The sequence below is a fragment of the Mesocricetus auratus genome, unplaced genomic scaffold (genome assembly GCF_017639785.1).
Source record: "Mesocricetus auratus isolate SY011 unplaced genomic scaffold, BCM_Maur_2.0 Super-Scaffold_100042, whole genome shotgun sequence".
Lineage (NCBI taxonomy): Eukaryota > Metazoa > Chordata > Mammalia > Rodentia > Cricetidae > Mesocricetus > Mesocricetus auratus.
Genome location: NW_024429219.1, coordinates 6,978,983 through 7,004,474, shown reverse-complemented (window position 1 = coordinate 7,004,474; position 25,492 = coordinate 6,978,983). Strand labels below are relative to the sequence as shown.

The 25,492-nt window shown below is 47.2% G+C and overlaps 1 protein-coding gene across 5 annotated transcripts in view; it reads right to left on the bottom strand.

Moving 5' to 3' along the window:
* Positions 1 to 2,064: 2,064 nt before the first annotated feature.
* Positions 2,065 to 25,492, bottom strand: part of Ube4b (ubiquitination factor E4B) — a 101,993-nt gene continuing 78,565 nt past the window's right edge. For all 5 annotated transcript variants that reach the window (XM_013120007.3, XM_013120006.3, XM_021232539.2 and 2 more), the window contains 11 exons: positions 24,531 to 24,630; positions 23,160 to 23,287; positions 22,345 to 22,443; positions 20,951 to 21,186; positions 16,017 to 16,143; positions 14,668 to 14,812; positions 10,723 to 10,857; positions 7,284 to 7,475; positions 4,892 to 5,066; positions 3,754 to 3,900; positions 2,065 to 3,379 (listed from right to left, as the gene is read on the bottom strand). In XM_013120007.3, coding sequence (XP_012975461.1) covers positions 3,318 to 3,379; positions 3,754 to 3,900; positions 4,892 to 5,066; positions 7,284 to 7,475; positions 10,723 to 10,857; positions 14,668 to 14,812; positions 16,017 to 16,143; positions 20,951 to 21,186; positions 22,345 to 22,443; positions 23,160 to 23,287; positions 24,531 to 24,630 — 1,546 coding nt within the window. In that variant the 3' untranslated portion in view covers positions 2,065 to 3,317. The remainder of the gene's footprint in view (positions 3,380 to 3,753; positions 3,901 to 4,891; positions 5,067 to 7,283; positions 7,476 to 10,722; positions 10,858 to 14,667; positions 14,813 to 16,016; positions 16,144 to 20,950; positions 21,187 to 22,344; positions 22,444 to 23,159; positions 23,288 to 24,530; positions 24,631 to 25,492) is intronic.

The window sequence follows — 25,492 nt, the reverse complement described above, 5'->3', positions numbered from 1 at the left end:
TTGTGTCTCAAGGCTCATTACACCATGTCCTAACTACGACTTCTGAGGATTAAATGAGTTCTGCACACCGAACGTATTCAAGAAACGCCAATCACCCGCCATCGGCTCATGAGTTCCCATAGCTGATACAAAGCTGGGCTGGGTTCCTCAATGAGGAACACTGGTGTGGTCCCTAACACCCAGACAGCTCCAGGGGATCCTACGCCCTCTTCTGGCTTCCGTGGGCACTGAACACATGTAGTGCAGGCAGTACACATAAACATAAAGACAAATGCTATCTTTTAAAAACGTAGCTAGAAGGTGCTCAGGTCACTTTAGGGGACGAACCAAGCAGCAGGGAATTCACTATTCAACGTGCTAAGGCCAAAGCAAACTAGAGAGGCTAGGGATGTCGCTCAGCTGGGTGCTAAGTGCCCACCTAGCACGTGTGTCCCGAGTGGGAGCTTCAGCGTCACCAGGAAGGCAGAAAAGGTTTTCTATCCAGTCCCTTTTAGAACCCACACAACAGTGACTCACAGAATGAGCCTGATGTGTGTTCTTCCTCCTTTTTCTCCAATTAAAAAAAAAAGCCACCAAACAGCTCCCCCTGAGGCAAGGAGATTGGCTACATCCTTGCCCCGCCTCCCATAACATTGACGGAACCAAAACAGCACCTCCTAGGGGTGGAAAGGAGAAGAGCAATCTACAGCTGTGAAACCAACATTAGGCATGGTTCTAATATAAACACAGTCACTTGTGGATAACAAGGCTCGAAAAAAGCAAACAGAACAGAATCACCTGAATGGTGGGATCACAGGTAATTTTCTTTTGTTTGTATTGTCTAACTAATGAATTTTTTTAAGATACTGGAGATAATTGATCCAGATGTTCACACATGCTTGGCAGATCCCTTTTTTTTTTTTTTTTGGCAGATCCCTTCTGAGCTACATCCTCACCCAAATTGATGGGGGAGGGAGAAGCGAGTCTAACGAGCTCAAGAGGAGTAGGCGTTAAGGTAGTGAATGGCATGGGCCCTTGAGCGCGGGGACCTGATAGCTGACAATGGGCAAGGTACCTAATCCACTCTGCGGCACTATTCTGACCTCTTGAAAACAGCCAAACAAGCCAGAGAAAACAGGGAGTTCTATCTCCCTGAGGCTGTCACTACAGATACAAAGGCTTTCGCCCAGTGGCACAGCACGGGCTGTGCAGGGAGTGCCACCGAAGTGCCTCCTGTGGCTGGTGTCATCACTGCCGTGCTGGTAGGAATGACTTTTCAAACTGGAGTACTGGCGTTCGGAACGGGTGGGACCTGATTAAGAATGCTGGCCCTGGCCGCCGAGATCTCTGAAGCACCATGAGAGACAGGCAGAGGGCAGAGTATGACAGAGCTGAGGCCCTTCGAACCAGCAGAGAGTGAGGAGAGAACCCAGTGCTGCATCAAGGCAATGAGGAAGATTTTAAAGTAAACATTTCTTACCTTTACTTACTGTCTGTATGGTAGGGGTGTGCTTCGGCATGCGTGTGGGACAGAGGACAACTCGTGGGCATCAGTGCTCTCCTACCAGCAAATGGGTCCCAGGGATCAAACTCAGTCAGGGCAGCAAGTGAGTGAGTGCCTTTATCCCCAAACCATCTCAGGCCCAGAATGTTTTATCTTGTGTCAATTCCTGATGGGCTCCAGAAAGTTCTCCAGGGCACACCCACTTGGTTCTTGTTTGCCCTCATTCCTTTATTGTGTGTGCCCCAGTGCCCCTGGGGGTCAGATGTCCCTGGAACTAGAGTTCCAGGCAGTGTGAGCTGTAGGTGCTGGGAACCAGGCTGCCTCTGTAAGAGTAAAAAACAATTGTCTAACTGCTGAGCCATCTCTTCTGACTCATAAATTTAATTTTTGGTTTTTCAAGACAGGGTTTCTCTGTGGCTTTGGAGCCTGTCCTGAAACTCGATATGTAGACCAGGCTAGCCTCGAACCCAGAGATCCTCCCGCCTCTTCCATGAGAGTCCTGGGACTAAAAGTGTGCGCCACCACGCCCAACCTCTCCCCACCCATTTCCTTCCACAAAAAGACGACGCACAGAGGACTCCTTCCGAATGGGCATCACCGTTTATTGGAGTTTGTGTTGGGAACTGAACAGAGCACATTGTCTGTGGAGAAGAGGAGAAAGGGGAAGAAAAGAAAGTATGTTTCTAAAGATTTCATTTCCTTAAAACACTTTATGGTTTCAAATCCTTTTTGTTACTCCAAAGGAAATCCAAAGAATTCAAGTATGTTGCGTAGGGAGCGCTAATACAAAGGGTGTGGTGGCATTTGTCCAGGCATGGAAACAAGTAGACAGATTTCCACATTTCTCGTACTCCCCCCCCCCTTCCCCTTTTTTTTACTTTGGTAAGGCCAAACCCCAAAAGGACACAGCATACAAATGACCCCAAGGTTGAGGAATCTATTTACCCTCAGAGGATATTGGTATAGTTTTTGGAACTATCACATAGGATGAAAAAACAAAAAAACAAAAAACACAGCACAGCCCTCACCTCCCCAAACCCACCAGTCAGTCTCACAAGTCCCGATCACTTCAGCCGTCCTGTTGCTGCACCTGGTCTTCAAGATCTTAATCCAGGGCTCAGTAGAAGGGCCAGGCAACAGGGCTCTCTTCATTGTATTTATAATAAAAAAAAATTTCAAAGGGCTATTTCAAAAGAAAAAAAAAAGCTGAAATTCAAATTCTGAAAATATCTTGCCTTTTTTATTAATCATGTCATCTAACACCAATTAAAAAAACAAGTATGTGAATATGATATAAAAATACGATCCCAAGATTAACACTTTGTCGCAGGCACAGTTATCTCACAGAATACATGTTTGGAGGGCCGGGAAAGGAGTCTGGTTCTGTTTCTCTTTAAAAAACCCACAGCAGTGCAGGGGTGAGGAAGGGGGAGATTCTTTAGCAGCAAAATGTCCGAGTTCTCTAGTCACATCGAAAAAACGAAACGAAACGAAAGCTCAGGGGATGCTGCCCAGACCCACTGCCGTCACTACAGACTTGCGTTGCCACAGCCCCAGGATGTGACAGGCGAAGGACGGCTTTACTACACAAGCAATCGTAAAACTCGTCCCTCAAGCTTTTGACTGTTTGTCACTTAAATATATGTACAGCATTCGGGCTCCTCTTCTCATCGTGTCCCTCAGATCTCTACGGTTTGGTCACTTGGGGTGGGCTCTCGGGATCTGGCCACATCTGGTTGCAGGTTTGAGCAGCAGATTCGAGATGGATGCTGCTTCGGCCTGGCTGGCTGGCTGGCGTGGCTGTTTCTAGCAGAGACGTGCAATGGGGGACAGCTTAGTGGTCACTGCTCTGCTTCTCTCTCATCCATGCCTGAATCTGCTCCTTCAGCTCTGGCACTGAGGGGAAAAGACAGGGATTAATGGCCCAGACGGGCAGGTTCCTCGACTTGAAACTCTGTCTAAGTGGGAAGAAAAGGCCATTCATTCTCTCTGCGCACTGAGGACTGTGGAAGCAGCAGCCAGAGAGGGCGGCATTTACAGCAAAGGCGAGCTGAGTGCTTTGTGTCTTTTCCATAAAAAGAGCTTCCACTGGGTACTTTCTGGATTCAAGTCCCTGTTTTTGATGGTGGTGCTGGGGACTGAGCCGGGGGACGTACACGCTGGCAGGGAGCCGGGACTCCAGGTGGCAGCGCACCGGCTTGCCCCCAGTCTCCCTCCTGCTCTGCTGCACACACTGGAGTCAGTGCTGCAAGGCAGGCTGAGCCTCCTACCTGGTTCAAGCATGCTCTCAGTCAACATCTGGCGGTTGAAGGGGTCAGTGGGCGAGTTCAGCAGATGCCGCAGGATGATGGAGCGGTCCATTACCGTGCCAGAGGGCAGCCTCACTGGGTCAGTCATCAGGGTGTCCATCAGAGGGTCTACAGAGAGAGACAAGGCAGAGCAAATTAACCCAGTGGTGGAGGCTGACAGTAGAGCAGCACACTATTCCCACCAGGGAGACAGCCAGGGGAGCTGGGGACAGCCCCGCAGGCCCCGGCATCTGGGGGGAAAGCAGCTCACGATGAAAGCATGCACCTTGCTTTCTGCCACTGCGAGGAGAAAACAGCAAAGATGGACAGCCAGGCAGCAGGCCCCTGGGACAGGACCCTTTGCCTGAGAACAAGGCTCTTCCCTTTACAGAAGTAGAACTCCTTTAAAGTCTTCATGGCTATCTGGTGAAATCACACCAAGGATGTTCATCCTTTTAATCTACAACATGATCTAAAATTTGTAAAAACAGTTTTAGAAAACTCTCAAGAAACATCCACAGTACACCAAACCATCAACACATTGTTGGGGCTTTCGAGGAGAATGGCCCCCATGGGCTCATCTGTTTGAATGCATGGTTCCCAGTTAGACCTGTTTGGAAAGATGAGGAAACCTAGGCCGGGCGTTGGTGGCCCACGCCTTTAATCCCAGCACTCGGGAGGCAGAGGCAGGCGGATCTCTGTGAGTTCGAAGCCAACCTGGTCTACAGAGCGAGTTCCAGGACAGCCTCCAAAACTACACAGAGAAACCCTGTCTCAAAAAACCAAAAAAAAAAAAAAAAAAAAAAAGGATGAGGAAACCTAAGTAAGCCCCCAATTAAACACTTTCTTGGGGTCAGGCAGTGGTAACACATACCTTTAATCCCAACACTCAGGAGCAGGGGGATCTCTTTAAGAGTTCGAGGCCTCCCTGGTCTACAGAGTGAGTTCTAGGACAGCCAGGGCTACACAGAGAAACCATCTCAAAAAACCAAAAAGAAAAAAAAGGATTGCCTTGGTCACAGTGTCCCTTCACAGCAGTAGAGCAGTGACTAAGGCAGCCCTCCTGATGTCACACACTTCAAATGACACCGAAGATGAGAACATGAGCACACAAACTTGCCTCTAAACTCATCCGGGGCATCGCTGTAGTCAATTTCTGCCCGTGCATTCTTGGCCACTATTTCCTCCACTTTCTCAGCAAGAAGCTTAAATTTCTCTATTGCAATAGTGGATTTGATTCCTGCCTTCCGCATCTTTGAAATGACTTCTTCAAACAGTTCCTTGCTGTAGGATCTCTGTGGATGAGGAAAGTGAGATGAGAATATATGAGAAGAAAAATGTCCAAGTACAACTCATATGATCTTCTGCTCCTAAAAATTATATTATAAATTCTGCAGTCATGTCTTTCCCTTACACAGTGCCGTCTGCAAGGGTGTACTGAATATAGCTAAAAATGCATACAGAATGACACGTGCCAACTGTTCAGGGTCATCTATGGAGAGGGCTGCAGGACCCAGAAAAATTGGAATTTTAAGACTCTGGCATCCAACAACCATTTAGTTTAAAATTTAGCCACTAAGATGAGAAAGAAACCTAGTTTGTTTAAATCTTAGTGGGGCACTGTTCCCAGAGCCCATGAAAGAGGATAAACTCCAGTTTCCTCACATGATGGTGAGCCCAGATAAAAATCACACAGGCCACTGCCCCACCCCACCATTGCTCACGGAGTTGCTTTGTTGTAGTCACTGTGGATTCCCAGGCTCACTTAAGCCTGGCACGGTTGCCTCACTCAAGGGAATGAGTCAAATGGCGAGGCCCTATCTCAACAGATTGCACTAACAAACAAAAACCTAGGAAAACCAAATAACCACCAAGCACAAAAGCACACCCATCACTGACTCCAACCCTGCTTAATGCCAGATTTCTACAGCACTGAACTACAGCACCACAGAGCAGGTGAGGGCTTGGGAGCAAACACATGTGTAACGGAAGTGGGAAACGCGGACAATCACCAGTTCAGGAAAGCCCGAACCTGCCCAAGCCAGATTCCTCAGGTGTGAGGAATGGACAGGGAGTGACTTACCTCTGAGGGACCTAGTATGTATAAAACACTGATACCACAAAACATACAAGTGTAGCATGTTTTACAGTGGCCATTGGCTGACTTAGGACAGGACACAATCTCTAATCACATAGGGCAAGTGATGACACAGGAAGGAGCTGTGTGCCAGACAACCCCATGCCACCTTCCCCAGATGGCCTTCCCTACTCCTCAGTGAAGAGCCACGGGCCAGCCTGGCTTGCAGGAGCTTCTGCTTCCCTTGGGGGGGGGGGGGGGGGGCACGGGACATGACTGTCCTGGACCTCCTGCTCATGGTGTGAACTGAGCAGCATCTCCACCGACAGCTACACTGGAGTCATCACACAGCTGCCCTTCCCTCCAGGACTGGACTGAACTCCTTCCTGTCTGTCTTCTCTGACTCTCAGAGATCTACCTACCCCTGCCTCCCTGTGTTTCTTCATGACTGCACACGCTCGCTGTCTCTGCACACCCACCCTTCCCTCCACTCACCACCCCTGCAGCCCCAGCACTGGGGGAAGCAGCAGCTACACAGACAGACCGTGTCCCAAGAGAACAACAAACAGCACCAACACGTGAAGTACAGCGCAAGAAGGGCATTATTAAAACGACAAAAACAAAAGGTAGTGGGTGTAAGGTAGCACTCACTTGTGATTCTAACACTCAGAAGGCTGACACTGGAGGATCTGGGTTCAAAGCCAACCTGCCTCAAAGACTTACAAAAATAGAAGTATATACAATCCTTGTATTTTAGTATCACTCCTTTGGATGTGATACAGGTAGAGAAATTTTTAGAATGTGTAAAGATGGGTAACATGGTGTGAATCATACTGGGATATTTTATGTGCTCACAGATAGACTTGGGAACCAACATCCCAGCTTCTGGGCTTTAGATAGGTAGGAAGAATATGGATACAGGGCCAGACTGCTGGCCACACGGCCCCTCTACTCCATGCTCTGTGCTCCTCTGTCTGTTTTACAACAGAGAATTTGGTAGAAGTGATGCACGGCTAATAAACAGGAGTTGCTACTATGTGGAAGATGTCCCAGATGCCAGCAGTTCAAGGCCAGCCTAGTCTACATGAGTCCTTATCTCAAAAGACCTGGGATAAAACAGAAGCAAGACCAGAGACTACAGAGAGGGAGGAGCCCTTTGTTTTCCTGTTTAACAACTCTCAGGCTGGACCAAGGACTGGGTGGAGGCTTCGCTCATTCAGGTGCATTCCCAGCTCAACTTTATGTTCAGAGATGGTTTCAGCTGGGCACACACCTTTAATCTCAGCACTCGGATCTCTGTGAGTTCGAGGCCAGCCTGGTCTACAGAGTGCCAGGACAGGCTCCAAAGCAATACAGAGAAAAGGTAAGTTCCACTTTTCCTGCGCAGCTAAGTGACAGGATCAGGCCCCTGTGAAGGGCCTCCCTTAGCTCTCACCTGGTCATCAGCGATGGCTTTAGCAAAGCGAGCACAGTCCAGCTGCAGGTAAATATCCGTCAGTTGGTCCAATAGCTTCTTTGGCTCAAAACCGTACTTCTCAGGGTTTTCGACCTTCAGATCTCGGCACTTGGGTCCACACAGCTGCTGTAGGTTAAAGTTCAGCATGGCTGCTAGTCGTGGTCCAAGTTCCTAGGAAATGACAGGATAACAGGACAGTTCAAGCTGCTGAGAATGTTGGGGACCAGAAACTCCCATCTCATTGGAGGAACAGGAATTGGCTGGTTTAGTCTTCCGACATCCCTTAAATGTTCTGAGCAGCATAAGCTAAAGGAAGCTGGCATTGTAATCAAACTTTTTTCACCACCATTTCTTATCTGAAGACCCTTAAAACAGAATGGTATAAAATGTATATGAATGAAAGTCCATGAAACTCTTCTGTAAACACAAAAACTTTTTTTGTTGTTGTTGTTTTTTCAAGACAGGGTTTCTCTGTGGCTGTGAAGGCTGTCCTGGAACTAGCTCTTGTAGACCAGGCTGGTCTTGAACTCACAGAGATCTGCCTGCCTCTGTCTCCCAAGTGCTGGGATTAAAGGCATGCGCTACCAACTCCCAGCTGACAAATATTTTTTTTTTCTTAAGACCTATCACGTCTTTCTTTTTTTTTATTGTTTAACTTTTTCTCTTATGTGCATTGGTGTGAAGGTGTCAGACTCCCTGGAACTGGAGTTACAGACAGCAGGGAGCTGCCATGTGGGCACTGGAAATTGAACCCGGGTCTTCTGGAAGAGCAGTCAGTGCCCTTAACCACTGAGCCACCTTTTCAGCCCGACAAATACTTTTTTTAAAAGGTATTTTATTTATTTTTATGTGTACATTTATCTGTGTGAGTGTGTCAGATCACCTGGAACTGAAGAGCTGCCCTATGGGTGCTGGGAATATATTTAAAAAATAATTTATTTAACTTTATTTTATGTGCATCCCTGTAAAGGTGTCAGATTCCCCAGTACTAGTTATAGACAGTTGTGAGCTGCCCTGTGGATGCTGGGAATATATTTAAAAAATAATTTATTTAACTTTATTTTATGTGCATCCCTGTAAAGGTGTCAGATTCCCCAGTACTAGTTATAGACAGTTGTGAGCTGCCCTGTGGGTGCTGGGAGAATTGAACCTGGGTCCATGGAAGAGGAGCCAATGCTCTTAACCACTGAGTTGTCTCTCTGGCCCCAAGGTACACACTTTAAATTATGAGCATCACTCCATATTCAGTCAGAGAGGTAAAGGAAGGAAGATCACCCACAATGCTGTCACTCTGCACTTATGAAGCATTAGTTCACAATGGTCCTATAAACTTCAAAAGTCCCCGACATTCAACTATATGCCAGTCTCTCTCTCTTTTTAAAGATTTATTTATTTTATTATGTATACAGTGTTCTGTCTTTATGCGTGCAGGCTAGAAGAGGGCACCAGATCTCATTACAGATGGCTGGGGGCTACCATGTGGTTGCTGGGAACTGAACTCAGGACCTGTGGAGGAGCAGTCAGTGCTCTTAACCTCTGAGCCATCTCTCCAGTCCCAATGCCATTCTTATTTATTGCTGAAGAGAGCTCCAGAAGAAGGAGGTAATGTTTGTCAAGAGTTTCAAGTCTGGGGGCTGGAGAGATGGCTCAGAGGCTAAGAGCAGTGGCTGCTCTTCCAGAGGTCCTGAGTTCAATTCCCAGCAACCACATGGTGGCTCACAACCATCTGTAATGAGATCTGGTGCCCTCCTCTGACATGCAGGGATACATGCAGACAAAACACTGTATACATAATAAATAAATAAATCTTAAAAGTTTCAAGTCTGGTCGGTGTGTTGAATTACACAGCCAGAAAAATCAGGACAAAAGAAGACCAGAGACCCACAGGACAACAGTCTGCTACAGCTGGGCAGACACGGCTTCTGAGCTCAGAGAAAAGCTGCTGTGGTCAGGGAGTAAACATTGACCAAGAAAGAGTCTTTAAATAACGGGGTTCTCATGAAATGACTGGACTTACACAAATCTGATGAGACACACAGCACTCCAGAGCCTCCTGGTCTACAGAGCACAGCTACAGTCCAGTGTGGAGAAACCGGGACTGAAGCTGTTAGAGCTGCTGGGTTTCTCTGCTGTAAGAAGTGCTTAATCCAGCCAGTAAAGAAGGTACAAATAAAGACTGAAGATGGCTCTTAAAGAGGACAGAAATTCAGTTTCCAGAACTCACATCAGGGAACTCAAAACTGCCAGTAACTGAAGCTGCAGGGGCTCTGACGCCCTCTTCTGACCTCCAGAGGCACTGGCAAACAATGCATGGTAACCTGCCGTACATCAACTACACCACACCCACACATCAGTAAAATCAAATCTTAAAAACCAGAGAGAGCAGCCTGCTCTACAGAGATAGTTCCAGGACAGCCACCAAATTTTGTCTGAATGCAGTGATTCTTTTGTAAATAAAGCTTTATTGGAAAACAGCTAGGCTTGTGTATGTCCAGGCTGTTAACATGAGCACAGCTGGAGAATTGCCCAAGACAAGCAGTCTGCAGCAACCTTAGAGGACTTACTCTCTGGTCTGTGTAGGAAATCCCCTTTGACACCCTCCAGGGAAGCAGGTATGTGCACGGTGAGCTGTTTCTCCCCTGCTTCCCTGCTACTGTGTGGAAGTCTGCTTATCAGGAGACAGGAAAAGACCCAGGTCGCAGGCTGTGGACAGGCCACTGTGTTACAATGCCTCTGCTGGAGGCAACACAGTGAGTCGTGTGACGGGGCAAAGAAGAAACGTGGAGAACTGGAGGAAACACACAGCAGAGCTCCACATGTGCAAACAGCCGCTGACAGACCTTGGCTCCCTCTGACTTGCGGTCTCCCCTTGGACTGCCACACCACAAAGCTTCTCACTGGGGCGGTCACAAGCAAGGTCTCTCAGGGTATCCTGATGTTTCAACCTCAGTAACAGGACCCAGTCTTGGCAATCAGGTCAAACAATGAGCCTGCCGTTAGCCTCAATCATGGCCTTCAGCTTCCTCAATGTTACAGAGCCGCTTTAAAAGCAGTAAAGACCTTTTTACCAATCACTCTACTTAAGTGTCCTCCAAATTGGCATGTTACCTTACATTTTTCCAATACATAAAACACAGAAATCAGTAACAATGATGTCACAAATCCATAACCCAGATGTGCTATGTAAACAGAAAACAGAAAGCCATCTAGAGTGAGCATTTTAGACTACACGTCAAGAGGCTTCATTTCAGACGGGTAGAGTACCATGTCATGTGTCTTAATTGATATACCTAGGAACAAAACCAAACTAGAAAGAATTTCACTACTGACCACTGTGGTTAAAGCGCTCAGCTGTGCTGAGTTTTAAGTGCTGCCTCTGCCATCCCAAGATAACACGAGCACCCCACTTTCTACTCACTGGCCGGAGGAAGGGCTTCTGGACTTGCTTGGTGAGGAGATGGAACATGTCCACGGTTTCCGTTGCCAGGGCGAGATAAGAGCGTGAGACACGCTCATCCTGAGAAAGCTGAGACTGCCGGGCCTGCTGCTGATCCTAGGAGACATCAAGTGACAGTTGCCACGGAATCTCAGTACCAGCCACCCACTCAGAAAAATACCAGCACGAAGGACGAGCTCGGCCGCCTTACAGCTGCAGTGTGATAAAGCCACACCGGAGGAAACAAACAAACCGGCACTCTGTCCTGACAGCCTTCCAGGACATGTCTTCTGGCGGCCTTGGATCACACCCAGGACCTATGCATGCTAAGCACAGGCTCCACCACTGACCTACACCCACAGGCCTGGCCATCCTGACCTCTCATGAGAACACACGCTCGAGCTATAGAGGGGGTTCATTACTCTTAAAAACAACTTTCACTTAGTCATCAACATTAACAAAAAACATAGCCAGGAGGAGGTGGAGCACACGGGAGGCAGAGGCAGAGGAACCTCTGAGTTCGAGGCCAGCCTGTCTCGAAAAATGAGACAAGGAGAGGGAGAGAGGGAGGGAGGGAGGGAGGGAGGGAGGGAGGGAGGGAGGGAGGGAGGGAGGGAGGGAGGGAGAGGGGCACACACTAGGCTTGGAGAAATGGCAAGGTGGTTAAGAACACTGGCTGCTTAATCCCAGCACTTGGGAGGCAGAGGCAGGTGGATCTCTGTAAGTTTGAGGCCGGGCTGGACCGATAGCCTCCAAAACAATACAGAGAAACCCTGTCTCGTAAAAACCAAAAACAAATGTGCAGCTTGGGTAGAAAGGCCGCACACACCCCTAATGACCTTCCTGCCTCTATAATCTGAGTATTGCAGTTAGGGGGCATACAACCACACCCAGCTTATAGGATGCTAGGGTTTGAACCCAGAGCTTCATGTATGCAGGACAAGCATTCTACCAATGAAAGCTTTAGCCCATGGAGATAAAAAGGCAGTCACAAGATGGGGAGAGGGCATAGAAGAATCAAGGACAATCCGGCTACCATAGAATGAAGCTGCCATTTATTATGGTTGTTGATTGTGACTCAGAGGATTTAAAGGACACGGCAGACAACTCAGGATGAAGACAGTAACAAGACAGCCAAAAGGCAAAGCAAGCCAGCACTGCTCAGAGGTCTGTAGGCAGACATGCTCTCAGCCACGGAGCTATATTTTACAGTCTTTAAAATACAGATATTTAAAGCCCTGGAAAAGATGAGATCACCTGGCAGTGATTTCCAGTAGAGACATCAGAGAATGTGGAGCAGTATATTTGGCTGTGTGAGGAGTGGGGGGTAGGTGTGTGTGTGGGGGGGGGTTGGGTGTGATCTCGATGGAGACATGCTAACACGGGCAGACACATCACTGGTGTTAAATGAACACAGTGTCAGGCAGTTTCTTGTCACAGAGCTTGCTAAGACATCAGACATCATGGCTTCAATACATTTCAGCACTGAGAAGCACTGCCTGGGGCAGGGATGCAAACCACTTAGAAGAAACAAGGGAGTGAGCTCTGAAGCTACCACTGCTCAGAGGCTGGGGGATGGGGAAGTGAAAGGCAGCCAGCAACCTCAGGGTCAAGGGTCAAGAAAAAGTTTGTGAAAAGACACCTTAGAGATCATTTGTGCCTTAAAAAATCCTTTAAGAGAAGAATCAATAGTATTTATTTGTTGTCTCAAACAAACGCACTAACTGGACAAAGTGAATGTACTTCAGGCCTGAGCCCAACTTTAAGAGATTAGCGGTCTCCACGGGAGGAGGGCTTACAAGCACTGAAGAGGAGCAGCAGAGTGAGGTGGGGTGTGCAGGACACTGGCTAGGAACAGCCAACCATTCGGCAGGGTTTGGACAGAGTGGGGAGCAGTCTCACAGATAAACTAAGGATAGGATGCATGCTGTCTGGAAAGACCAAGGGAGGCCGAGTCTGTCCTGGCTACTGCTCACAGTGTACCTGCAGGCCACAGACCCAGTCCGCCATGGACACAAGAGCTGAGCCTCTTTTGGCTTTGCCTTGTCTGCTTCCTCAGCATGGTTCCAACAGTCTGGAGACTGACTGGAGCTGGGGCTTCAAGAATTCCCTAGAGTCACACTAGGAAGGTGTGGGGCAGCAGGCCTGTGTAGATTCTACCCCAAGAGAAGAGTGTTTAGAAGTGGGTCAGCAGTCAATGGGCAGGAGACACATGGGACAAACATGGTCCAGTGGAAAAACAGCATCAGGGGCAAGGGCTGTGGGGACACGGATACCGGGAGACAGGCATCCACGGAGCCCTGGGCAGAACCACGTGGAAGGAACAAGATCTGAAATTCCCACCATAGCTGCAGGGATGAAAACCTTCCCTGACCTGGGATGACAGCACACACCTTAACATTAGCCATTAGAGAGGCAGGCAAGTGCACTTCTGTGAGTTCCAGGCCAGGCCAACCAGGCAGGGACCAGGGTCATGGGGGGGGGTGTGCAGAGAGAGAGGGGGAGAGAGAGAGACAGAGACAGGTTTCCATAAATGTCCTTCAGTGGCCTACAGTGGTAATGCTTTGGACTCTATAACAGGACGTCAAAACTGTCACTGTGAGCTCAGGCCCCCACAGGTCTCTCAAAGGGACGGAATCCCGTGGAAAGTGGCTTTGACTCTGAGCCAATCCATCTATGACATTCTCGGGAGTTGTCAGGCCTACTAGGTGTCAGAAGAGGGATTGTCACTGGTACAGCATGAATTTCTCATGGAACCTGGCAACTAGGCCTTTTTATTAATAGTAACTGAACGTGAAAGCAAAGATCAACAAAAAAGAAAAAGCCCCAAGAGAATCCTAGGAGATTCTCAAATGTGTACAGAAACCCAAAACAAGGCCAATTTTCCCAATAGACAGAAGCCTGGAGATTATTTCCTGGCTACCACACAAGTCAAAAGCCATAATATATACAATTAAACATTTCTCTACACAGCCCTTTACATTAAAAGGCAGGGAAGTGTCCATGACACATTGGGAAAGGCTCCTCATTTCTTGGACTTAAGATTTTATTTTAAAAATATTTTGGTGGGAGTTTTAGAATCTAGAATGTTCCCACAGGGTAAGCCTGTGTCCTACCTCTGAGTTTTACCTTCACCCTTTGATAGCATGTATATATTGACACGTATATAAATCTGTTTTTATTTACACGAATACGTGTTTGCCTGCGTTTATGTGTGTTTCGTATGTGTAGGAGTCCCAGGAAGCCAGACGCTCAGAGCCTCCGAACTGACTTAAAGGCATTTGTGAGCTGCCTGGTGAAGGTGTCGGGAACTGAACCTTGGTCTTCTGGAAGAGCAGTAAGTACTCTTAGGCGATGAGCCATCGTTCCACTTCTCACACTAGATTACTTCTGACAATGAGAATCTGGCTTTGAGGAAAGGCCCGACAGCCACTCTTTTTTTTTTTTTTTTTGGTTTTTCGAGACAGGGTTTCTCTGTAGCTTTGGAGGCTGTCCTGGAACTCACTTTGTAGACCAGGCTGGCCTCGAACTCACAGAGATCCGCCTGCCTCTGCCTCCAGAGTGCTGGGATTAAAGGCGTGCGCCACCAACGCCCGGCCTGACAGCCACTCTTACTATGGTAGGGAACATTCTTGCCTGAAACTCAAAGCAGAGCGTGAGCTTTCTTTCTGGGGCTTGGGGGACAGAACTGGGGATCAAATGCAGGACCTAAGGCACGCTAGACAATCACCCTACCACTGAGCCACAGCCTCCACCCCAATTCTTAGCTTCTGATAAAAACCTTTAAGCGGCTGTCTCCTATCTCAAACCTGAAAAGTTACTTCGCAGCCGCCTACAGGTAGGAATGTCCCAGCAATGAGTCAGATCCAGCGTCTCCAGGTAGCCCCGTGGGTGCAGCCCGGAGGCGGTCCCCAGGCAGACGCTCACCCTCGGCAACTGGTCCCACTGCTCTTTGTTCTTCATTTCTTCCTGCACTTCATGGATGCGCTTCAGGGACTCCAGACTCTCATCCAGCAAAAAGGTCGTGTCATTTATCAGCATATTGATGTAGCGGACAAACTGCTTTCCAGAACTGAAAGGGCAATGACACTGTGTGGTTACACGTTTGGCTGGTCAATGAGAAAGTGAGCTTCTGCCCAGTACCAACCAGACGGCCTGGGAGACTGCAGACCCTGGCGCCTACACCGGGGTTTAAGGACAACCATATCAACTCTGCTTAGATTTTTGTTGCTATGTTGCTTTGTTTTGTGAAGGGTCTATGTAGCCCAGGCTGATCTCAAAGTACTCTCCTGCCTCAGTATCACGGAGTTAGGACAACAGACATGGGCCAAGCTCCAGCCCTACTATTCTTTTAATTCACTGTGATAAGCTCCTTCTAGTGGCAGGCTGAACCAGCCCTGGATGGCTGGAATGAACCAACTGCTAGATATGCCAGCATGTTCTGAGCTGATTTCCCTGGCAGTTTGTATTTGGCAACAATTTATACAGTTACACTACTGAAAAGTAGCAGATGTTGAAATTGCTCCCCCTGGAGGAGGCTCCCAGCACAGCACTGGCTCCACTCAGGGTTTTAGTGGAGGACACACTCTTCCAGGCTGGAAAGGGAATGAGCTTGACTCAGCGTGACAAAGCCAGCACAAACAATTACCCAAATACATAAGACAAGGAAGTACTGGTAAAGTTACTCCTTATCACAAAGAAGATTCACTGAAGAAAAACAGGTTCTGTAACATCGATAAAGGAAGACACATTCCATAGAAGCCAAAGCTTCAGGTCCAAGGGGTCCCCGCCGACTACACTGTAATGATCAGAGACAGATGTATGGAACAGCCCAGTGTACCGTTACATTATGAAACTGACAAATTGGTGGCAAAAGAGAAGGCCCAGGTGTACTCAGGGGTAGAAAGCACAAGCTGGCACATAAAGAGTTATTAACAAGGCTTGGCACCTGAGCACACCCAATCAACATTACTGGCAACCTTAACCTAAGTGCTTCTAAATCTTGTTTTCTCAACATTTCTGGGTCAATCTGATAGCATCATTCATTTAACAGCATCACCTCATATGTGCATTTCCCAGGAACATTCCCTCACATAAGTCATGCCTGGAGCTGATAACTCTAAGTAAGCAGGTAATCACATAAGTGGCCACAGCGAGCGGCTCCTTATGGGAGCTGAAACCAAGAAAACCACCGCAGGAACCTCTGCCAAAGCTTCTAGCAGTTTCCCATGTCATTTGCAGACAGCAAGCTGTGCCACCAGGCGCCCAATACTCACTTGAACTCCTCCATGAAGGTGCCATGGTGAGCAATGTTTTGCCAAAGGCTCTTAAAAATAGTGCTGATGTGATAGCGAATTGTGAACTTGTCATAGAACTCACTGGTGGCTCCAGTATGCTCGACATCTGAGGAGGGAAGACAAAGAGAATCAGACACATGTCTGTCTGACCTTCCAGATGCAGTCACACTAAGACAATGACAGGAAGGACGACAGAGCGGGTGAAATGTTGCCTGTATCTCATGTGGGAGGCATAGGAGAAATTATGACTTCATCTTCTCTCCTCGTCTTCTTTTTAAAAGACTGGGTGTCACTCGATAGCCTTGGACAATCTGGAGGTCATAGACAGTCAATTCCCTCTGCCTCCCAGAGTGCTGGGATTAAAGTGTATCTCTCCCCCAATAACCTGATTTTAAAGACCAACGTTTCATGATAAAAGTCTGCAATGGATACATCATCTTTCAGAATGTGAGAAAGATGGGCACTGGTGGCGCACGCCTTTAATCCCAGAACTTGGAGGGCAGAGGCAGGCGGATCTCTGTGAATTTGAGGCCAGTCTGGTTTACAGAGCAAGTTCCACGACAGGCTCTAAAACAATACGGAGAAACCCTGTCTCGAAAAAAAAAAACCAAAAAGAATGTGAGAAAGTCAGCATCTTTGGGACATTATCAACCTGAATGATGATAAATGGTTATTTATCACATCTCCACCCCATTTTAAGCCATTGGTTTAAGGAAACTCCATAGCAGGTTCATATATGTATCTCTGAGCAGAAAAAAATAGACTAAATTTTCTATGTACCTATCACATGCCTATTATTTTGAACATGTTTTCCAAGCACGTCCTAAAGCAGAGAGAGGTACAGTGACTGCCCACACATGGCTCATGTCACTGGCACTCCTGTAATAGAAGACAGTGAAAACCAAACATGGTTATGCAACTTGCTAATTATCATAAGCATGAAAAAACTACAGTTACAGCTTAACAATGACAAAAAAGGGAAATTAAAACGAGCTACATTTGAAAGCATTGCTTATTGGCAGACATTAAAACATAAGACTGGTAGGGTGACAGTGGCACAAGCCTTTAATCCCAGCACTCGGGAGGCAGAGGCAGGAGGATCTCTGTTGCAGGGTATCTGATCACACTATGACACTTCAAAAATGTGCTAATGACGTTAACCTTGAGTCAGGGGGCAAAACCAGTGACTAACTGACCGGAATTAGCCATAGAGAAGCCAGGAATATGGACAGAGAAGATGGGACTTGCCTGGTCTACAGAGCAAGTTCCAGAACAGCTAGGGCTGTTACACAGAGAAACCTTGTTTCAATCAACAAAAACAAACAAAGGATAGTAATAAGACTGAAAAGGGGTGGAAGTTTGGGAAAGCAGGGACCCTGCACATGCTGGGGGAAACAAAGAGACGTCATCTCTCTGGAGACAATTTGGAAGCAAGGTGTGGTGGGCATGCCTGTAACCCTGCACTGAGGGCAGGCAGAGCAGGAGCTCAAAGCCAGCTTCTGTTACACAGCAGTTTGGAGGCCAGTCTGGGTACATGAGACTGTGTGAATCATAACAATGACTTTGCAAACTGTAGCACAACAATCAGTATACTTTCCACTGGCCTCTGGATTCACTCCAGAAAACACTCACAGGTATGTACAAAGATGGACTTCCAAGCATGCCCAACAAAATACTACATCTATTTTTACTTTTACAATACTGGGGATTGAACCCAGGGTGTTGACATGCTAGGCAACTGCTCTATCACTGCACAGAAATACTGTTTCTGACTAGAAAAAAAAATCAATAATCCAAATGTCTATGAGACAATGTTATACACACTGGCTGAAAATCAGAGACTACAAAAACAAACGTGCAGCTTGGGTATAATGACAGCTTTTTAAAAGTGGCTGAGGGCCAGCAAGATGGTTCAGTAAGAAGTGCTCGACACCAAGCCTGAAGACCTGAGTTCAATCCTCAAGACTTATACGCTGAAAGGACAGAAATGAGCCTGCAATCTGTCCTCTGACCTCATGCAAAACACACACACACACACAACAGATCTGCAGTAATGTATTCCACAGACTCTAAGCGCATATATAATGTAGGACCTTTATATTCTGCTTGGTAATGCGTTTGCTGCGCTGTGGGTTGAACCCAGAGCCCAGTATGGATCACAAAGCACTCTAAGCACCAAGCCCGCCTTGCTTCATAGTTTCTGCATTTTCCAATGTTTACATTTTGCAGGATGAAAACCAGTTTTTTAATATTTAAGGAAAAGGACAAAGATAGCCCTCCCATGCTAGGATCTGAAAGTACTTATGTATACTCATTAAGCCCACTCGTCTCTAGATGAACTAGGTGCCAGCAGTGACTCAAGCGAAGCTAGCAAAAGACAGAAAACTGGAGGCCAGCACAGCTCCATTAGCATCTAAAGCAGCCCCATTCTGGGCTGCGTCCCAGACACACCCCAAGCAAAGCCACTAGTGTTAGCTCACCGCCCACCAGTAGCATCTCTCCCAACACTTATGTTTCTTATTTTGCCTAATGTTTCCTCAAAAATCATTCCTACCCAGGTTCTAATTACCAAGGCTTTGCCCTTAAATGAACTTGACCCTTGCTAACCTCACAAGCCCTGCCCTATCTGAGCAAGGCTTCTTTTTTTTTCAACTCTTTCTGTAGATCAGGCTGGTCTGGAACACAGAGGTCCATCTGCCTCTGCCTCCTGAGTCTGGGATTAAAGGCGTGCGCCATCATGTCTAGCTTGAGCAAGCATTCTTGCTGCCTTCTTTCCAGGTTCACTTTACTGCCTTGTTTTTCTGCCACTCTGCGGCTGAGATCTACCGGTGCTCATGTGTCTATCACTCTGCGGCTGAGATCTACCGGTGCTCACGTGTCTATCACTCTGCGGCTGTGATCTACCGGTGCTCACATGTTTATCACTGGCGGCTGAGATCTACTGGCGCTCACTTTGCATCACTTCCTCAGAGACCTTACCCAATCACCTTTCTTGAAGAAGTACATCTTTTGCCACTCCCCCAGATCTCCCAAGTCGGCCTCCCGATGAGGGATTCTGGAGTCCTCCCACAGACCTTGCTGCATTAGTGACAGAAGCTGCCCTGCCTGTAGGCTTTGAGCTGCCAGTCAGCTGTGGGGAAGGAGAAGCCTTGAAATACGTCGAGCACCATCCAGAGCCTTCCTGTCCTAGGATCTGATGTCTAATTTTCCTTTTGAAACAAGAGTTCCTACGCGGGCGGCTCTGTGGCCCGAGAGGTGCTGGCTCCAGCAACCAATCCACAACATAACGAGATCCAATGGGCAGATCGTGGTGGGGTGCTGGGCAGAGCTGTGGGGAATCTATGTGGGGCACCCTGCAGGGACAAAGCTCCTGTTACCATGGAAGAACAACAGAGCAGTCAGGCACACTTGTGCTGGCACCCAGCTGCTGGGCACCTGCCACTCACTGGCCGTTAACCTTCAACAGGCTTCTTGACCTTTCTAAGCTCGAGTTTCCTCAGTTGTAAAATGCATGTATTTATAGCACACATCTCTGCGACAGCTATGTAGATCAAGTGAAAGTGACCATTGAGTGGCAACTATTTTTAGAAAAGGTGTCGTCTATTATGACTATGAAGGGGGCTCAGGCCAGAGGGGGTACACTGCTCCATGACAAAGGAAAAGAGCAAATAATACCTACCCAACCACATGCTTCTCAAGTGTGTCTCCTCCCCGCGCCCCCCCTCAAATTCCTTATGCAGACCAGGCTGGAATCTAACCGGCAGTATGTACTGCTTCACACCTGTCCTGAATACACACAAGGCATCATTTGTAGCTAAATAACCAAGTCAACCCTGGCCAGGACTTATACCCCAAAAGGGGCCTTCTATCCATCAGTGGACTGACTGGACTATCTCCATAGGAACAATGTTTACAAAACATACGAGGCAATGTGTGCATACTTTAGACTTCAGAGTCTGAGTGGGCTGAGAAGAAGCTCTTGTCAGATGGAACAAAGCACAGCGTAAAGGGGAAAGCAGGAGGGTCTGGGACCCCCATTAGAAGTTGGGAGACACCACTAACACAGTCAAAACAGACAGAGGGCAATCACTGCCCCTGAATATTGGGCGTCCTCAATCAGGTCGCCCCTGTCAACAGCAAGGGCATGTATTGTAAGCAACTGTATTTTCTATAGAAAATGGTGGGGTCTACTGTTGTGGGATTTCGATCCATTTAGCCAATGATTTTGGGGACAGTAAGCCCTAAATAATAAATATTAGACTCAGGAATCTCATTTAAAACTGAAAAGACAGGGGTAGATAAAATACGCCAGTAAGATAGCCGAGTGCTGGTGGCGCACGCCTTTAATTCCAGCAGAGGCAGAGGCAGGCAGATCTCTGTGAGTTCGAGACCAGCCTGATCAATGAGAGTGAGTTCCAGGACAGGCTCCAAAGCCACAGAGAAACCTTGCCTTTGCCTCTGGAGTGCTGGGGTTAAAGGTGTGCACCCCCCACTGCCCAGCCCAAAAGTCAAATTTTAAAGAAAGTGAAGAGGCGGAACCCCTCCGCTTTATCCAGTTTGGAAACTCAATTAGAGGATGGGGCTACATATCAAATGCTATAAATTCAAAGGAAATGACCCAGGTAATTTTACTCAGATGAAAACACCAACTTGAGCTACTGGAGTCTGCTGAATCATCAGAAGCCAGCACACGCAGTGCCTGTGTCATCTCTCAGACACATGAGGAGAAGACACAGGACAGACAGCACATGCTCTGAACTGGGGCAGGTAATAAGCGGATGCCAGAGTCCAGAAGGCAGGATTATTTATCTATCTATTTATGGATTTTAGGTCACAGGTTTAGGTTTAAGTTCACTCTGAAACAACCTTATCTGCCATGTGGCCACATGCCAAAGATACAATCGAGAACCTACCTGTATAGAACTTCATGAGGGAAGGTACCAGCAACTTGGTAGAGAGAGGATGGTTCTCAATCATCTCAAAAAACTTCTGAGTCCGAGGCTGGACAGAGGGGTTGGTCATAAACATGACCTCCACCAGCTTGGCCACTAGGTACGGGTTGCGGATGTAGCTCTGGTTGCACAGCATCACAACGAGGAACATCACAATGTCCTGAGTGCAGGGCTCATAAAGCACCTGAGGAGAGTATCTGAAGAGAGACAGGGACACGCCTTGAGTCGCCGGGAGCCACGGGAGAGTTTGTTAGGCAGGGAAGGAAGGGGGACAGGGCACAGCGGAGGACAGACACTGGGTCCCTTTGAATGGTTCCAGTGACATGCACCCTGGAACGACACAGATGCAAAGCCAAATGTGTGTGCTGGCTGCAGCAGGCCATGCTAACTGCGCTTCACAAAGTTATTTGAAAGAAAATGTCTCAAAAAGCTCACTACACAGCTTAGGCCAGCTTTGAACTTGTTATCTTTTTCTCCACTTCCCAACCACTGGGATCACAGGGATGCTTGACCATGATGAGCTTTAAAAAGGTTTTGATGGAGTTAATGTCTAACCTGAAACCTTCTAGAGCCAGCAAGATGCTGAAGCTGGTGTGGGCACTCCTCGGTGCAAAGCCTGACAACTCAGTTTGGTCCCCAGGACACACAGGGCAGCAGGAGAGGGCTGGTTCTCACAAAGAGATGCTTGGCAGCATGCAAGGTACCATGACACACAGGAGTAAGTACATGCCATTTTAAATAATTTATGCTATTGTGCTTGCAATAAATGACTCAAGATACTTAAACTCTTTTTTTGTTTGTTTGAGATAGGGTTTCCTCCTTGTCACAGCCCTAGCTGTCCAGGAATTGTTTAGGTAAACCAGGCTGGCTTTGAACTCACAGATAACCGCCTGACTCTGCTGGGATTAAGGGCATAAACCACCACTGGTCAGCCCAAGCTACTTAAATTCTAATGCTGGATTTACTCAGAAACTGAACTCTAATCAGCTTTTAAATTTCTTGCCATTCATGTATCATTCCCCACTGACTGGGCCTGTCTGGGAACAGTTTTTCTGTTCTTCTGTTATCGGAGGGATGGTGTCACTATGTAGACCTAGCTGACCTGGAACACATTCACCTTCAAACAAGCAGCTCGTATTTCACACGGAGCTGGCCACCTACACTGCTTATCCTGCTTTTGTCCTGGAGATGGTATTGCAATTGACTGCTACTGAATATGGTTTACATTGCCAATTTTTAAGCAGCATTTGGGTAAAGGAAATCATACAACCCCAGGCTTAAATGAAGGTTTGAAACACAGCTCATAGCACCATGTACAGCATACAAGCAGAGCATACATTATGTGAAGTACTTACTGTACAATAAAAAATAAAAATTCAGCAACATCTTCTACATAAAACTCAGGCAATGCTGCAAAGGCCTTGGGGACTTCTGAATTTAAAGGCAGTGTTACGCTGTAGAAGAGGGGAAAAAAGCACAGTTACAACATGAAACCATGGAGTGTTGAGTACAAGGAGTGTCAGTCACACTACTCAACAGCTCATTTTGGAAGGAGGAACCCAACTGTGTGAAGCGTGCACAGGCAAACAACTGTGCCTTTCAGAAGTGAGGAGAGAATGAAGGAGACGGGCTGACTGAAGTGTTTACCTCATCAGAATTTCTAGTTAGAATTAAGGCAGTAGGTAAAACGGGAAGCATTCCAAAGTTCGTATTTGGTCATTTTGAGCAACTCAAACTGAGTCCACAAGTCATGCATGTATTTTATACAACCATCCCACTATTAGGGGTGCAGGCCAAACCTCACCAATACCTGTGACCCAGGAGTTCAAAATGAACATAAAACAGCCATAAATTAAAGAGCAGTGGCTATCAATGTCTGGCTTTCCTGGACTTGGTGCTTAGAAGGACTCAGTTAATTCTAGCATTGTGCTTCTAATTTATAGATTTGCTTTTCTACCCATCCAGTGCGAAACCAAAGTTTTTAAAATGCCACCAATTAAAAAACACACAGGAAATGTTAATACCGCTTCATCATCTATGTAATAGATATAACCTGGGAAATGAAAGGCAAACCCTTGAGAAGGTAAGGGTCTGGCTTTAGCTATGTCTGAAGAACAGCAAGGACGACACGGCAAGCACGGTGAGACGGGCAGAGGGAAGACACACTCACTCGGGATACGCAGGGTCCAGGACGCGCAGCATCAGCTGAATGAGAAGGCCATAGAAATTCAGACATCTTCTCAGGAAGCTCTCGTCAAGTAAGCCAGCGTCAGCACAGGCCTTGCACCGTACCAGTTTCTGTGGAAGCAGGTGTGCCCCCACCCAGAGATTAGCCTGGAGCCAAGACACCCTTTGCATGACTAGGCAGGGAGAGGGGCTAGGAGGTCAGACACGTAGGTTCTAGAGTCTCCAGAACATTTTAACTAGCTACAGGACACTGACTGGTGTGTCAAGATCTTTCTTTTCCTGTAGGAATGCCATGCAAACCACTGAGCACGAAGGATGGATGCAGTTAGTGCCTGAGGTGGTGCACTGATACCAGTTCTCAGTAACTTGGATGGGGATGGGGCTGACAGGGAGCCCTCTGGGTGTCAGGACACTTAGTGGAAAAAAGCCAGACAAACTGGGTCTGCATTTCAATACTACCACTTTATGTGCTACCCTCAAACAAAGCGCCTGCCCACTAGGACTGCCACGAGAATAAGATAACAGAAGCACACGTGATGGGAGGATTCTAACAGCGTATTACAGATCCCTTGAACACAACTGGAATATAGAGGGGGCTACGAAGCTGAAAGGGGAGCCCTGGCTTATTCTGCATCCTGTAGCCCAGGATGGCCCCGCATCTTGACCTCCCAAGTGCTGGAGGTATAAGCAGGAGCCACTATGACCATCTCTATTTTGTTGTCTTAAAAGCAGTCTAGTTTATTAGCAAGCGAAAACCTGAACGTTTAGCTTGTCACTTTGCTCTATAATCCCACTAAGCACAAGCAGCTAACATAATCCGAGCATAAGCACAGAAAACATACACACATGCTTCTCTGCCTTCCCACAAGGCCAGCCAATGCTTGTGCTTAGCTGAGTTTCACCAGTAGGGATATTTCCATTTATAGGTAGGTCTATGTAATAGATCATTGTCAATTAGAAATGAAAAACAAGGGGTAAGTGAAAGAGATCTGCTACCACAATGTGCTCTGTCGAACACCGTGACAGTGTGTGGCTGTGTGTGCTGGAGCAGGAGTGTAGACAGCTGAAGGGTCTTTCACAAGGTTGGGCAAGGGAGGAGAGGCTACAGTGAGGATGAGAACACGAATTAAGAACTCACAGGATAAGCATACGTGTATTCTCTACTGGGATTTAAATAATTATATACAGAAATATGCAAAGTATCAACACTTTTCAAATGATCCTATTTTACCTTGAGGGAAAAGAACAATGAAGAAACAATAAGGACAAACACCTGCTCATCAAGGTGCTTACTCTGGTGGAAATAGCACGGTTATGATGCCAGCCCACAACTAGGCCTATTAACCATACCAACCTTAAGCTGAGTTTTACAGCGTTTCAGCATTTCTCGGTGTCTGGTGGCCAGTGGGGAGTCTTTCCACTGGCTTTCATTATTCTTCAAATCTTCCACGGTTCTGAAATTAACAAACAAAACATACTAACAATCAAATCAAAGAAAATCGTCAAGTCCATTTTACCAACTCACTTCACAGACTCCCTGATATAATTCTCTTCCCACATTAAGTATTTTAAAAAGTAGAGCAGAGGCAGGTGAATTTCTGTGAGCTTGAAGCCAGCCTGGTCTACAGAGTGAGTTCCAGCACAGACTCTGAAGTTGCACAGAGAAACCCTGTTGGGCGAGGGGGGTGGTAGAGCACACAGGCCAGGCATGGTGGTACATGACTCCAATCCCAGCACTTGGGAGGCCCAGGCAGGTGGATCTTTGTGAGTTCAAGGACAGCCTGGTCTACACATAAAGTTCCAAGACAGCCAGAGTTCCATGGTGAGATCCTGTCTCAGAACAAAATAAAATAAAACCAGATCACATTCCACTACAGTGAGTTCTGGTTTAATTGACAGCATTAATAATAATAATGATAATAATAATAATAATGTGTATTTTGGGAGGAGGGATGTTTCAAAACAGAGTTTCTCTATGTAGCCCTGGCTGTCCTGGAACTCACTCTGTAGATCAGGTTGGGCTCAAACTCAGGGAGCCTCTATGCGTGTTAAAGAATGTTTGTCACAGAACTTGGGAGGCAGGTGCAGGCAGATTTTTGTGAGTTCAAGGCCAGAGCTACCTGGTGAGATACCATCCATCTGTCTGCTGTCTACATCTACCACCCCCTGGGCAAAAACGCACGTTAGACATGATGAAATATCATCATCTTCTTAGTTACCCTGCTGCTCCGATAGGTTAAAAGATCGTTCATGTAAAAATTCTAAGCTCTTCTGCCTCATGAACTATCAAAGCAAATGGCATTTTCCTTAGAAGGT